The sequence below is a fragment of the Coffea arabica genome, chromosome 9e (genome assembly GCF_036785885.1).
Source record: "Coffea arabica cultivar ET-39 chromosome 9e, Coffea Arabica ET-39 HiFi, whole genome shotgun sequence".
Classification (NCBI taxonomy): domain Eukaryota; kingdom Viridiplantae; phylum Streptophyta; class Magnoliopsida; order Gentianales; family Rubiaceae; genus Coffea; species Coffea arabica.
The window spans coordinates 31,612,576-31,627,406 of NC_092327.1; the positions used below are offsets into that span (position 1 = coordinate 31,612,576).

General features: G+C 36.3%; 2 protein-coding genes across 2 annotated transcripts; both read right to left on the reverse strand.

Moving 5' to 3' along the window:
- Positions 1 to 659: 659 nt before the first annotated feature.
- On the reverse strand, positions 660 to 2,459 carry LOC113710489 (monolignol oxidoreductase AtBBE-like 13). Its single transcript, XM_027233525.2, has one exon. The coding sequence runs from the start codon at positions 2,412 to 2,414 to the stop codon at positions 762 to 764; it is 1,653 nt and encodes a 550-aa protein (XP_027089326.1). The 5' UTR covers positions 2,415 to 2,459; the 3' UTR covers positions 660 to 761.
- Positions 2,460 to 9,644: 7,185 nt separating this feature from the next.
- Positions 9,645 to 11,203, reverse strand: LOC113709871 (uncharacterized). Its single transcript, XM_072065764.1, has 3 exons — positions 10,670 to 11,203; positions 10,253 to 10,484; positions 9,645 to 10,096 (listed from the first exon to the last, which is right to left on the reverse strand). The coding sequence occupies exons 1-3, from the start codon at positions 11,201 to 11,203 to the stop codon at positions 9,645 to 9,647; spliced, it is 1,218 nt and encodes a 405-aa protein (XP_071921865.1).
- Between the last annotated feature and the right edge of the window lie 3,628 nt (positions 11,204 to 14,831).

The window sequence follows — 14,831 nt, forward strand, 5'->3', positions numbered from 1 at the left end:
AATTAAGTATGGATTATTATGATATCTTCGCATTTGAAGTATCAAATATTTGTTTAATTTCCTACGTAATTATTTTTAAAAAAATAACAATATATTATTTTTGAAACATAGAAAAAGATATATTATTCAAACTTAAAAATTAATAATATCATTTTTAGAAAATAAAAAAATTCAAAATGTACAAAATTTAACGAAAGTTAGTACTTTATTTTTTAAAAATAACAAAATTAGTTTTAAAAATTACTTTATTTATTTATGGGATATGAGTTATGCATTATTAAAATAAATATTTGATTAATTGTGGACCCATGCTATTACACCTGTGGAGTGTAATCCATTGTGAGTGAAAGTGTAATAAAAGAGGAGAAAGTGGAATGCTGACGTGGCATGTGGATTACACTCCACAAAGTGTAATAGCACTGTGGATGCTCATAGGATAACCCTATGTTTAAAATTCCAATATAAAGTACACCACCAAACAGAATGTGACAAACCCTTGCAGAAAAAAAGATGTTGCTCAAATCCAATCTAATCGTAAAATCATAACTTTAGTTGCTTGTTGATTTATAATGTTCAAGTTTCAATCCGTATCATACAAAGCAAACTCAAAGATATACACTCAGCCATCTAAGCAAATATTTAACAAAAGTTCAGTAGAATAGCCAGTAAAACCATATTAATATCACTTAATAAGAATTGAAAAAGAATTACACATCTTCTAATATTTATTCCTAGACTTTAATATTGCAAGCAACTGAAATTTAATGGATCATTCTCTTTCCCCTTCTTTTGCCCGTTAAGGCAAGAGGTGGGATGCTCTGTTCATGCCTGAAGATGTTACCAGGATCGACCTTATTCTTGATCCTTACTAATCTGTTAAAATTGTTCTTGAAGTACTTGGAACCCCATACACTGGCCTGAATAAAGCTTGTGTTGCCATCTTTGTTCACTCCCAAATCAAGATCCCTATAGTTCACATAAGCTTCTCTTGGGAACGTGGAAGCATAAGTAGCCATGTAATTGTACAGTTTTCTGATCCAATCAATGTGCTTCGCAGCAGTGTCCTTATCTGCATCTTGCCAAAGTGTCACATACTGAATCTTGAATATCACTCCTTTTCTGTGAGGGAAAGGAATTTCAGATTCTGAGATCTTGCTCATCATTCCTCCATATGGATTCCATATCATCAGTGGTGAATCTCCTTCCATAAGCCTTTTCCATAGCCCTTCAAGCCCGTCTTCTGGAATAGGCTCTCTGACAAAATCAGATTTGGCTTTGAAGTAGTTCTTGAACAATGATTTCCCCTCGAGCAGAACTTCAGGGGGTGTGTTGCTGGGGTATCCAGCAATGTACATAACCGATTGAATCCAGCTCATCTCTGTACAGTCTTTTTGCGTCAATCCCAATTCAGGGAAGCTTTGATTCATCACCTCGAGGAGTCTGGATGCGCTACCGAGGAATTGAGCATTGTAGGCAGTCTGCACGGTTTTCTCACCCTTCTGAGCAGCATCCGCATTTTGTATGATGACCCTGATGAAGAGATCTTCATCAAGTTTATCAGCAACTTGTTGCCATTTATACAGAATTTTTGTAGCACCTTGTTCCAAGGTCTTTGGAACAGTAAAAACAGTCACGATTGAAGGAACAGGAACCAGTTTTATTTTCCATGAAAGAATTATGCCAAAACTAGCTCCTCCACCTCCCCTGATTGCCCAAAACAGGTCTTCTCCCATGGATTGTCTATCAAGAATTCGTCCCTGCGCATCAACAATTCTAGCGTCGAGCACGTTATCAGCTCCAAGGCCGAATTTTCTCATCATGGTTCCATATGCACCTCCAGTTATATGTCCACCAATCCCTAAGCTAGTGCAAAGGCCAGCTGGAAAGCCATGAGTCTTGCTTTTCTGGAAAATTCTGTAATAGACTTCACCAATGGTTGCACCGGCCTGAACCCAAGCGCTGTTATCATCTATATCTACACTGATGGCTCGTAGCTTTCCGAGATCAACGATAATAAAAGGGGAATCCAAATCAGATATGTAAGAGAGGCCTTCATAATCATGGCCTCCACTTCTCATTCTGATCTGAATGCCTACCTCTTTCGCGCATATAACTGCTGCTTGGACATGTGATTCAATCAGTGGTGTGAAAATGAGTTGAGGTTTGGCCACTGATGGCTCCAAACATCTAAGGTTTTGTGCAGTGGATTGCAGAACGGAGCTGAATGAATCATTGTTAGGTGAGACAAATGCTGAAGAGAAAGGGACGTAGAGCTCAGAATTCTGATTAATGCATTGGAAAAAGTTTTCTTGAACAGTTTGTGAAACAGCAACTGATGATAATGATAACAAAGCTATTGACAAGTAGAAGGAGACCGTGAAAGATGAAAATGGCACAAGGTTTGAAGGTTCCATATTGATTGTCTTGGCAACTTTTGTGCTTAGGGGTGCGACAGAGGTCCAATATATGTAGAAAACTAGAGTCCTTTGATGACCATGTATGACCTAATGCAAATGTCACAAGCAACGTTTAAATAATTTCAGGGATCTGACTGATAAAAATTAATGACCTTTGAAAGAACATTTGGTCAGTTTCTTTTCTTTTTTCTTGGGGTTTCAGAATCCGAGTTTGGGCCACTTTTGACCTCCAAGAGATCTTGGAAGCTGTTGCTGAAAGAAAACGTCTCATTTCTTGCCTTAACAAATTTCTGGTCATGTGACTTGTTAGCATCTTTGCTTTGTGGATAGTGCTTAATAGCGACGGGGATTTTAAAAGTTGATTGTGACAGTGATTAATTGCACTACTAAGATAATGGTGCTGCTGCATGCTGATATGGGGTTGATTTTCTACTGAAAAATGATATTCACTTGGACTAAATTATCCCATTACGTTGTCTAATCAGTTAAGGATAGCATCAAATAATGTGTTCTCTTAAACTTTTACATACACTCACGAGTGACAACCACGTTATGAACTTCCATCATACTAGCATGTCACTGGTAGCTTGGTACAGCATGCCACATAATCCATATAGCATAATTAATGGTAAACATTGTGACAATACTGGATATGATTTTTGTAGTACTTTGTCAGCGGTATGTCTAACGGGTGGACACTCGTTAAAATATATTTCAAGTGTTATATTTTTGGAAATGTAAGATTAATTAGGGGCTGTAAATAAATACAAGGGAGAGTATGTAAGATTAAATAGGGAAAGTATACAAATGCAAGCGAGAATAATAATTATCAACATGTGTATATATATGACAGGTTAGAGGGCACCGAATAGAAAAACCCTTTCGTCGATAATGCATTTGAGCTTTTGCTCATTATATATTGTTTAGTTTTAGTCATAAAAATTTTGATTGTTTTTGTTCAACTGCATTGTGGATAGTGATGAAATTACGCAACTATTCGATATACGCTTTGATTAAAGACATGTTATCAGAGGTCTATCAATGGTAAATATTTTGTCAATCTGTGATTGGTTTCTAATCACAAAGAATTGCAAATATTGAGATATCTTTTTTTTTTCTTTTATATTGATATATGAATTATAAGCAATTAAGATAAAATTACTAAACAATAATGTAAGATCGTCATGAACTCCACAAGATAGATAGACGGGCATAAGGTCACTAGATCTGGAAACGGATACTCTCTCTTTGTGAAACTGTTAAGAACTCTTGTCTTGGCTGGAGCATTGGAAGCTGCCTACATTAAATTTTTTAACATAGATTATCATCTAATCTCCACTCCTCTCTTTTTTCCGGAAGCTAGTCTGAAGCACAAAAAAATCTCAGATGAACACATAAACCTGACGACAACAAGTCTATAACAAATATTTGAGTTGGTAATGCATGATTTTGGGGCCACAAAATATCAAATATCGCATGCAATATTTGAAAAGAACTCTTGTTCTTTGATATCTTGGACTTTTCTGATTGTTTTTCCTAAATTCGTTAAGCCATACAATTATTTCAATCGTCAATTTTGACCTTTCAACAAATTTTAAGTCTCAAATTAGCCCCTTAGTAATAAAATGCCTTAAATTCTGATCTTCCCGTGAATCTCCACTGCTGAAACTGACGGATCTAAGGGCAAAATTTGACTAATCTTACCAGTAAAAATAGATTGAAGGATCAAAATTCGACGCTTTTTTTTTATCCATTGTCCAATTTGAGATTTAAAATAGACGAGAATTAAAAGTAGACGATTAAAATAGTTTAAAGGCTCCCTAAGTAGTTTAACCTAACATCTAGATACGTTTCTAATTTAGCCTCACTTTTCCAAAAATAAAATTAATATACGAAACTCCGGTTATCGAATGCTGAGGACATTTGTTAGACAAATTTAATATCATTTCTCACCTTTTTTTTTTTCTTTTTGTTCTTCTTTAACTGTTACACATTTGCGAGATGGATTAGCTATTTCTGGAAATTGTCCCCTTGTACAAGGAATTTGTGACGAGAATTGCATTGTTGTTAGTGCCTAATGTACTCAATCATTCAACTTAGTGGACCATCTGATGAAACGATTCGTCTTTCTGACAGTGAATATAACCTAATGACTAATCGACCAAGTAGTGGTTTAGTTATGGATTACGCAAGGGAGAGATTATGTGAGAATCAACATCTTGTTTGCACACTTGTGCATTTTCCTCTTCAATTTGATTCTCTTAAATCATGCCTACTTTTTCGTCATGCCTACATTTTGGAACCCGTGACATATAACATCTTCAATTAACGTCAACCTTTGTTTTTTTTTCTTTCCCGCTCTATGAACTGCAGTATCAATTAACATTTTGGATGTATGCCACTTCATGCCGATTTGAATTTTGGTATCCAAACTTTGTATATACGAAGTGCATTATAAAACCCGTTAAATATAATCCAAACTCTGTGGATGTATAAAAGATTTATGCTCCCTTTTTCTCGAAAACTTTTTTGAATGCATACTATTATTGCATAATGTGATCATATGGAGGGCTGTGGCTAAGAAAGGAGCCCGTGAATAATTGCCGACAGTCCATATGTAATGCGTTAGGTATGCATGTTTATGATTTGATGTGATATAGGAAGTATATTCAAACACGACAGAGTTCTTCTGCTGCAGAAAGACTTAGATGAATAAAATGGAAGACAGTGTGTTTGGATTGTAAATTATTTGAGATAATTTTGTGAAAAAGTACTGTAACACTTTTTTGATATGATTTGTATGAGATAAAAAGTTGATTAAAAAATGTGTTAATGATGCAAGCAAATCAGTGTATGTAAATAAGGTGTAAATAAAATAAAATAATTGACAATCCAAACACACTCGATTCCAGTGATGTAGTTGGAACAGTAGTAGACTAAGAGTGCATAGTGATCCCATGTTATTTGACAAAAGTCATCCTTTGGATGTAAAACATGTGCAAAAACGTATATCTGCAATCTACGAAAGACCAAGTTTCATTTCTCCTAGTCTTCCTTTTTGAAAAATTGTGCAAAGCAAGTCTATTTTTGGGACCAAGACTAGTTAATACTGCCATGAATTGTGGCAAAAGTCAATAAGATTTTGTTTATATTTTTTTTTGGTAAAAAATTGTTTGAACTTTGTCGGTGCAAATTTTGACAAATCCTTACATACACTAGACCGAATAATTGCGAGTGCGTACATTAATTAATAAGTATTGTACATTGGACAATGAAATGCAGCCTATATAATAAAATGCTTTACTTGTAATTGACAAATCATGGGTTTGAATCGGGGGTGAGACAGTAACCCCAGTACTGTTGATCCTCCTTAACAAAAAAGTGTTGTACACTGGAGTTGGACTTGGACAGTTGGACATCATTTAAAAATTTTCTTTCAATACACTTGTACCATTACCTTCCATGCCTGGCCATAATTGAAAATGCTATGTTTGGATAGCAAATTTTTTCATAAATTTTTTCACTTGCATCATAAATATATTTCTCAATTCACCTTTTTATATTCTCAATCACCTTTTTTATCTCACATGCATTACATCACAAAAAGTGCTACAGTAATTATTTCAAATAATTCTCTTTCCAAACAAAGACTGTAGGCACATGTTAAGAGATTAACATGTTCCAAGTCAGACCAAATATTGGAAAAACTGTTAAGAGATTAACCTTTTCTGGGTAAAAGGTTAACTATCATATTTTTTCAGCGACAGCATGCACCTGAGGTCCATAAAAGGAGCCAATTTCACAAAACTTTAGCCCTAGTTTAGTTAAGAATTGGAAACATCCCAAAGATGATGATGATCAGGGTAAAGTAAAAGATGAAAGCTATGAATTAAAGAAACTTTAGGAATTGAGACAACTAACTACCTAACTTTTGACTGAGATGGAAGGTTGGTCAATCAAAAAAGCATCTCCGCATGTCTTGGCTTCACTTCGAATGGCACTTACATAAAATTATGAATGGTTTTTGGTACTCGATTAGTTTTGTAATAGTGGCCGTTTTCACTCATAAAGTGGTCTAAATATATGTCACATAATTAATTGCCAGATAATTAATTGAGGATTTAATTTACATGTTATGTTTATAACCTTTAATATAACTCCAAGGAAAGAGAAAAAAAAAAAAGGAAAACTGTCCAGGCTAATTGATTTGATCCTCTCTTTTCTTTTCTGTTTTTTTGGTAAGTGAGAGGTATTGAACATGATCTCCTATTTATAATCTCTTCCACTTTATCACCCAACCCAACTCTCCTCCCAAATCCTCTCTTAATTCCGCTAGTACATATACCTAATACTATCAAAATTTGTCTTTAAAAAAAATTTTTTTCCGACAGGGGAATGGTGGGGCTTAAGAAGTGGAGAAGGGACAAACAGATTTGAATTCAGGATCTCTAATTCCTGAGATCTCAAACAATACTGAATTTTGTCTTGTTATTCCCTAGTACATTAAAGTTAATTAGCATCTTTTTGACTTGTGACTTTGTGTTTGTCAAAGGGGCATGCATGGTTAAGAAATTAAGTTTGGGATAATTAATTTCGTAATATTACTCTAGTGTCTCTTACTAAAAGTCCACAAAAGGTCAATTGTCCAACACAAAGGGCAACCGTTTTCGAAAGAATGATTAGTTGCTTAAAAGATTTTGGGATGTTGTGAGGTGTAAGGGAAGATATTTTGCTTCTAAGCTTAGCAATGGTTTTAATTAACTTGGAGTCTTGGTGGAAGCAAGGCTAGCAAGCAACCATTCCCTGTGTAGATACATCCACCATTCCAAATGCTTCTAATCAAGAAAATCTCAAAATCGGGTAGAATAAATTCACAATTTGCTACTTCTGAGCCGACATATTTTTATATTACCACAGCTGAAATTTTAATATTGTTTGAGCAATTTTGTTTCAACTAAATTGACAAACATATGCGTCAATTTTTTTCCTGCAGCTGGTTCTTAAAGATTAGGCGATTATGCTGCATTCAAATAAATAAATACCTAAATTGATATTTCATCTTTAAGATAAAGCAAAATTAACGAACAGAAAAGCAATCTGCTTCTAAAGGAGTAAAAGCATCATGTAAAGAGCAACTAGTTCATTTTCGTCATAATGTGACTTCAAAAAGGTGTGGCATGAAAGGATGTGGGGAAATGAAAAAGGTTGCAATCTTAAGCACTTTACATCATTTTCTTTTTCCTTTTTCGTATATTCTGAAAAAAAAAATCACTCATTGTTTATGGTGCCAAGATTAACATTGATCCGTATGAGATGAAAAAAATGGAGAGCAACCAATGGAGAAAGCTTTGACTAATGATTTTTGGTTTTTATGGGCCTTTTGAGTTTTGTGTTGTAGACATATTTAAATAGTGGAAACGAAAATTTTCATCTGAATGGATTATGTAGAACTCATTTAACTAATGCATCACCAATTTGAAGACAGCAAGGAAGCAAATTGGTTTTGATTCATTTACTTATTTACGAGTATAGGAGTACGTACGTGCGTTGGACATTTCAAGTATTTATTTTGATGATACTCATGCCAAAAATATTCCTAAAGTGTGATATCTCAAAACAATCAATTAATAAAGGGAATCCATTGAGTATCACTTGAGTTTCTTAATCTCATTACTTGAGTATCAACTATTATTTGATAATCTAATATATCCTTTGATTGAGAACTGAAAAATAAAATGTCTTGGAAGTCTAAAGACTAACCTAATATGTCTAATAACTTTTTATGTGGCCTAAAACTATATTAGTTTGAAAACTAACTTTATTTTTCGATTATTGTAATGATTTCAAAGGGTTAATTTTTGTAAACTTTATTCCTAATTAAATAATGACATTTGTATCTCTATATCCACATTAAAACATACACAAACTATGTAGATACATTTTCTTATGTTGAAATATATTATCTAGACATAGACTAATTCAAATATTGAAGTAGAGGTGTTTTATTTTGTTCCACGATTAATCAATATTTGTCCAAGCATATTAATAGAGACAAAAAATGATGCTACATGAGTATGTAGGCCCTTTTTTCTCTTTTGCTCTAGTATGCAGCTATATTGTTTTTGTTTTCTTCTTTATTTTTTTTTTACAAAAAATATTCTCAATTAAGAAAATTAGTGTTATCCCACTCATAACTTCATAATTCAGAAGATCATGCAAAGTAAATTAAAAACCTAGAAACTACCAACAGGAATCGGGTTATAAGTCAAGAATTCAAACCCCACAGCCTATAGTTAAAAATATCTAGATAATGTTTCAAGGCAAAAGGCATCTACATGGTTTGGATGATACTCCTCATGTAACTCAATCCGGTCAGCATAGAATAGTGTAATTCTTGATGTTGAAAAAAATAATTGCTGCGTTTGGATTCTCTGTTTTTGGAGGTGTATTTCAAAAACTCTACTGTAGCAGTTTTTGAAAAACAACTATAGTCGCTTGGATTGAAAAACTCCATGTATTTGAAAAAATCTGCGTTTGGATTGACCTGTATTTCAAAAACACCTTTTTTTTTTTGGAGTTCAATGTCTCATCAAAATTGCATAAGAATTCGTGTCAAAATTAGAACCTTGTGAAAGCTATGCTACAAAATTTTACTGACCTGGAATTTAATACATCAAAACTCATTACAAATAAATACACTACACAATGGCTCATTTATGTGCCATTTGACTAGACTTCAGGGCCGGTAGCAAATAAACTACCAAGGCCTCGATTTACTTGAGCAGAAATTTGATGCCCTTGTAAAATCTCGCCATCTACATTCCATACGCTCTCCTTCCCGAAAGAAGTTGGGATGGAAAAATTTGGACTCGACTTGTTGAAATAATTTGGGATCGACTGGAAAGCTATTGCACATATTCGAACCATGATTTGCACCTTAGCTGGAATAAATATGGATGCACAAGATACAACCAATTCTGGTCTCAATGCCATGTCTAACTACAAGCTATTGAATAAGACATGGTATAGGCGCATAAAAAGCTGCATATTAAGTTTAGGCTTGATTATAGGTGCCACAGCTGGAACTAGGCCATTCGATTAGTACCTCCCCAAAGGTTAACCTTTGTAAATACAAATAAGACAACATGACAAATTGTTTGGTTGTCAAATTATAGGAAGCAAGCAAAGTTTCTACTTAGTAGTACTACACACTAGACATAAGCTTCTTTAAGCACCATGCCGATTCACATACATATGAACTGCAATTGCCCGCCGATTTTCGTTCCAGTTCTGTATACCCTGTTGCGACATATCGATGGGTTGGGCTTCATGGATTTCATTTCCTCCGTCCTGGAGATCTAGTTGGGCTCCGAGGGCAGCTTCTTCATCGAAGTACTCATCGTTAGGCGCATAATCTCTCATGAAGTTGTGGAGAGTACAACATGCAAGCACGATATTGTTCTGAGTTGCTATGAGGTAGTTCTGCATTGGACCCTTCAGTATCGGGAACCGTTTCTTAAGAACCCCAAAACTTCGTTCAATAATATTTCTAACAGAAGCGTGTCGTCGGTTGAATAAAGCTTTAGCGGCCCGCTCATGCTGCGTGCCCCTCGCTGCCCTAAACGGTGCCATGAACCCGGGCATGTTAGTGTAGGCAGCATCCACCATATAATATTTTCCTAACATGTGAGAGCCCCAAATCCATGTCAGCATATTTCAAACTTTATAACTAAACAAACCTTGAAACAATACTAAAAAGTCTATTAATCTATACAAGACTCACATATGAAAATCACTTGTTTTACTACAAACCTTTATATAAAAGAAAAGCATACCTAGAGGTGGCATTGGAAATCCTGAATTTGGATGGTGCAGTGTTTCCTGAAGAATTCTGGCGTCGTGTGCACTGCCCTCCCAACCGACTCGAACGTAAACAAAACGCATGTCATGATCACAAGCTGCAAGCACATTTTGAGACAGCCCACCGTGCCTATTTCTGTACCGCTCGCTTATCTCTGTTCGACACCAAGCTGAGATGTGGGTTCCATCTAAGGCACCGACGCAATCCTATGAATTTTGAGGCAAATTATTCAAAGTCATGGCAATATTAGCTAATAAACTATTCATATGGATGTTTTAGCAGGAATACAATGTTCTTTTCATATATATGAAAAAATTATCAAGACAAATTACCGGAAATCATAGATATGAACTTCATAGTCCTACCAAGAATTGGGTGTTTGTGTATTTACCTTGAACCACGGGTAAAACAGTCCGTTGTTCAAAATTCTGGGGTGTGTCTCACCAACATTCCTCGGCCTAACAAAATCACGACTGAGTCGCACCAATGCTCGCAGAACTCTTCTTACATGCCGATCAATTGTCTCCGTGGAATGTTGAAAACGCTCGGCTAAAACCCAATTACGCTCATCATGGCTCAAGCATATTAGAGTTAGGGCAACGGATTCATGAACCCCAACCCTCTGAGAAGGATATGCGTGCCAGTACCCCCGGTCAACCAAGATGTCGCACAAGTGTAGGAACAGGGGCACAGAGAGGCGCATATTCTCGATAATTCGATCCGGATGGCCGTTTAGCACCTCAAGTACATAATCCCTGCCAGAGAGTGCACTATCTCGAATTTTTCTCCTTCTTGAAACATGATTCAGTCTAGGGTCAAAGAAAATCAGTCCCATGACAATGACCGCCATGAGTATGTTATCGATGTCAAGATCATCCGTCTCATCGTCTAATTGTCCGCTCTGAACGTGGAGCTCGTTATCCATCAATTGAGATAACCCTTGAGAATGATGTCAAGACTAGTGTTATCCCAAGCACAAGCTGATATGAGTAAATGCAAATAAAAGAGACGAGAGGTCAGGCTATCGTTTATATTCAGGAAGTAACTCTTGCTTTATTGACATACTAATAGGCAAGTTTATGATAGTCTCGGAGATGAAACCATATTAAATGTTAAAAATCTCATTTTTGTGTAAGGACAATTAAGGTAGAAGTAGGCGTAATCACCAATACATGCTAGCTATAGTTTATAGGGGGTCAAAATGTAGCCTATTAGTTTAATATGAAATTTTGAAAACAAAATGCACGTGCTGCAGTTTGTGCATGAAAGGAGATATTATGAGGAGACAAATAAAGAGTGCAACCGAAACAAAGCACTGACAATTAGCAATCAATGGAGAGAGAGAGAGAGAGAGAGAGAGAGAGAGAGAGAGACTCGTTACTTTGCGGAGACGTACTGTTGCTAGAGCTCCAGAAAATAGCCAACCTGCATCCACATGGAAATGCAATATCAATCGAATACAGTTTTCCAAAAAATAAACTGGAAACACAAATGAATGTAGAAGATTTCGCCTCTAGACTCATAGTACATATGGATTACACCCAATAATTCCCATGCATGCAAGTGGATAGACATTTTTTTATATAAGTGCAATATATTTCCAATCTCAATATTATATTTCCGTCAAATTACAAGTACATACAACCATAAGACAGCATAGTAATGGGATAGGAGTTAACAACATACAGTATTAGCTAATCAATGAAGTACAGTAAAAGTTGATATGAAAAACGATGTTAAGGTTGATGGCTTCTACACTTTGAAGCACGGCCAGTTCCAAGATGGATTGCTGTGTACACACAGGATGGATACACAGGACACCTAACATCCATATGCGATAGGAGATATTACACAAATGCACCAATAAGCATATTAAAGTTATGGAAATAAACGTAACAAGCGTAACCCTTGCGTACATAGAAAAGTTTAAAACCCGAACAGCTGTAACTATAAGCAAAGCACTTAAATTCCATAAGTTAAATGCAACACTAAAAAAATCAAGACAATTAAAGGCAACATAAAAATCTAATAAACAATTGTTTCATACAAGCGTGTGCGAAAAAAATAAGGAAAAAAATAATGAAAAACAGTTTTCCGGTACAACGGCATGATTGCTACTAAAGTTAAGGCATAGTCATACTCATACCAAACCTACTGCCAACTCAATACTCAAATGGCTGAGCAGGGAGGAAAACACAAGCATTTAACAAACTCTAATAAGCGTAACTATAATAAAACTGGACTGGTCTCGATCTACTCAGGGGGTAAGAACCCTCTGCGCCTCACAAATGCAAGACGAGCAATATCAGTAGTGCAAGTATTCCAAATCGCCCGCTCTGAAGAATCTCGTAAAATATCAGCAACGCCCAAATGCACATTTATGTCTAGATTCAGGGCGAGGAGCTGTGCCAATGCGGCCTTTAGCTCAGAATCAACATCCACAGGGCGATGTGTAGTTTTCGACGGTGAACAGACCGAACCAGTCATGCTATCTCCCTTTTTACCACTCAATTTTGTCTCAATGCTGTCTAGCACATGCATATACTGTTGGAATTCCCTTGAAGAACCTGAGAAGAATGAATCCTCTGACATGTCTCCTGATTTGCGCTTTTTTTTCTCCTTAGTCACTTTCCCTTTTCCTTTCTCTTTCCCTTTCCTAGCCGAGGGCAACTTAACATCTTCACCCGATGAACCAACGTTAACAACATCCGAGGGCTTAGCACTTCTCGCCGCATTCTCCATTTCCAACTCCTCATCGGTGTTGAGGGGCGATTCTTCATGTGCCCCACTGTAGTCCCCTGTAGCGCCTTGGTTCATGAAGACTTCCTCAAGCAAATGAAATACATAGCATGATCTATTATAAAACCTTGTGAAGTCGCTGTTCACCTTCAAAAAATACATCACAAAAAGCATTATATAATGCATAAAACACCCAAGACAGAGGCTATATTGCTTTGGTCGTCAGCCAGCAAATAATCGAAAGGAAATTGAAATGAAAAACTGATTTCGAACAGATTTATGTACTGATAAATAATAAAGGAAAATATCGGAACAGAGTACAAAAGGAATTGCACAACCTGGTCACATAGGCAAGTCTACAAAATAGAAAAATAACCGAAATGAAATAGGAAATATAAGTACAAGTTAGCCAACCTGGAGTAGATCAACCCAGCGGCCATCATCCATCATGAAAGTGTATTTCGAAGAGTCCCAACACCCATACCAGTACCTCGCCTCTTGAATGAAATATACAGTTTGGTCAGGCTCTGCAGGGCATAGTACTTCGATCTGATGGCGTTTTTGGGAAAGTAAGTGCCGAAGGTAGCGTTAAGCGTAGCCATGACTTCGGGGATGACATGACTCCCGATGGTGGTAGGGGTTATTTCTCCCTTCCTATGCATACTCAATAGATGTTAGGCAAATGCAATTTCGTGTTGTTCAGTGAAAGTATTACGCTGGGAATACTTTGCTCATGGTCGACTCATCTTTTTTGGATTTAGGATGGAAACAATGCATGGCAAAGGAAATTTTTTAGCTTAAAGAGTTTGCATGGCATAGTTTCTTTCTAATCTATGGAATTCAACCAGTTTGCATGGCTTAAACAGCTTTACCTTGAAGTAGTTGGTGATGCACAGCTGCAAATCGTTCTCTCCACAAGCTGACTTCGAAGAATAACTACCTAGGCGCCTACTTTTTTGAAAAGCTGGACAGCGAGAGAAGTTAGCGTTATCCATCAATGAATAAATACTCATATAATCTAATAAAGACCCCAAGCGTGGAAGTAGTTCATACCCTTCCAAGCACGTCGAGTAACAGGGGGCATGTAGTTGCAGTAGGCTTCTAAAAAGTATCACCTAAATGGTTCACCTCAAAGTGAAGAAGGTTAACCGTAGAAATCTGAGCTAAACTTAATACATAAAAATACTAGTATGAGGCTATTTAAGTTGCGGAAACAATTGAACTGCTGTTGCCATAAGACTCTTAACAGTGTCCAAAAGCCATATTAGATACCAGTGTTATGGGTTACTGCACATATTACCATCTATTTAAATGAAGAGACCCAAGCGGGAGCTTTTGAAATGAAGGCAGATGCAAGCTCAACCGACAATTTTTATTAATAACTACTTTCCAACTCTTAATTCATAGAAATTGTAGAAGGTGCATGTACAGAGGAACGAATACTAATGGATATCAACTTCCAGTGTGTGAAAACAAAATCCTTTCCCTCTAAACAAGATCTGTCAAGCAGTAAATTGAATGGCCGCAGGTATTATCACTGTGAAGCACATTTTCTATTATCCAAGATGTGAAAGCAGCTACAAAACGTAACAATTTCTGAGAATTAAAGAAATAGCCGTACAACAGGCACTAATTTGAATTTTGTTGCTAGAAATGAAGTACTTCCATGGTGGAGAATATACGGACCTGGCGTGGTAAATGGCCAAAAAGACAGGACAGCGACACTATATCAGAAGCTAGTGCATATAAGAATGAAGCCTACCTCCCTGCAATAACAGTTTTGGCAAAGTGTTGGCCACAACAGGATGGATAAT

Excerpts from the sequence above, each read along its gene's own strand:
- LOC113710489 (XM_027233525.2), bottom strand. The coding sequence starts at position 2,414 with ATGGAACCTTCAAACCTTGTGCCATTTTCATCTTTCACGGTCTCCTTC.
- LOC113709871 (XM_072065764.1), bottom strand. The coding sequence starts at position 11,203 with ATGGATAACGAGCTCCACGTTCAGAGCGGACAATTAGACGATGAGACG. Across the intron at positions 10,485-10,669 it reads TGTTTTACCCGTGGTTCAAG|GATTGCGTCGGTGCCTTAGA; the intron begins GTAAATACACAA and ends CAAAATTCATAG. Across the intron at positions 10,097-10,252 it reads ATTTCCAATGCCACCTCTAG|GAAAATATTATATGGTGGAT; the intron begins GTATGCTTTTCT and ends CTCACATGTTAG.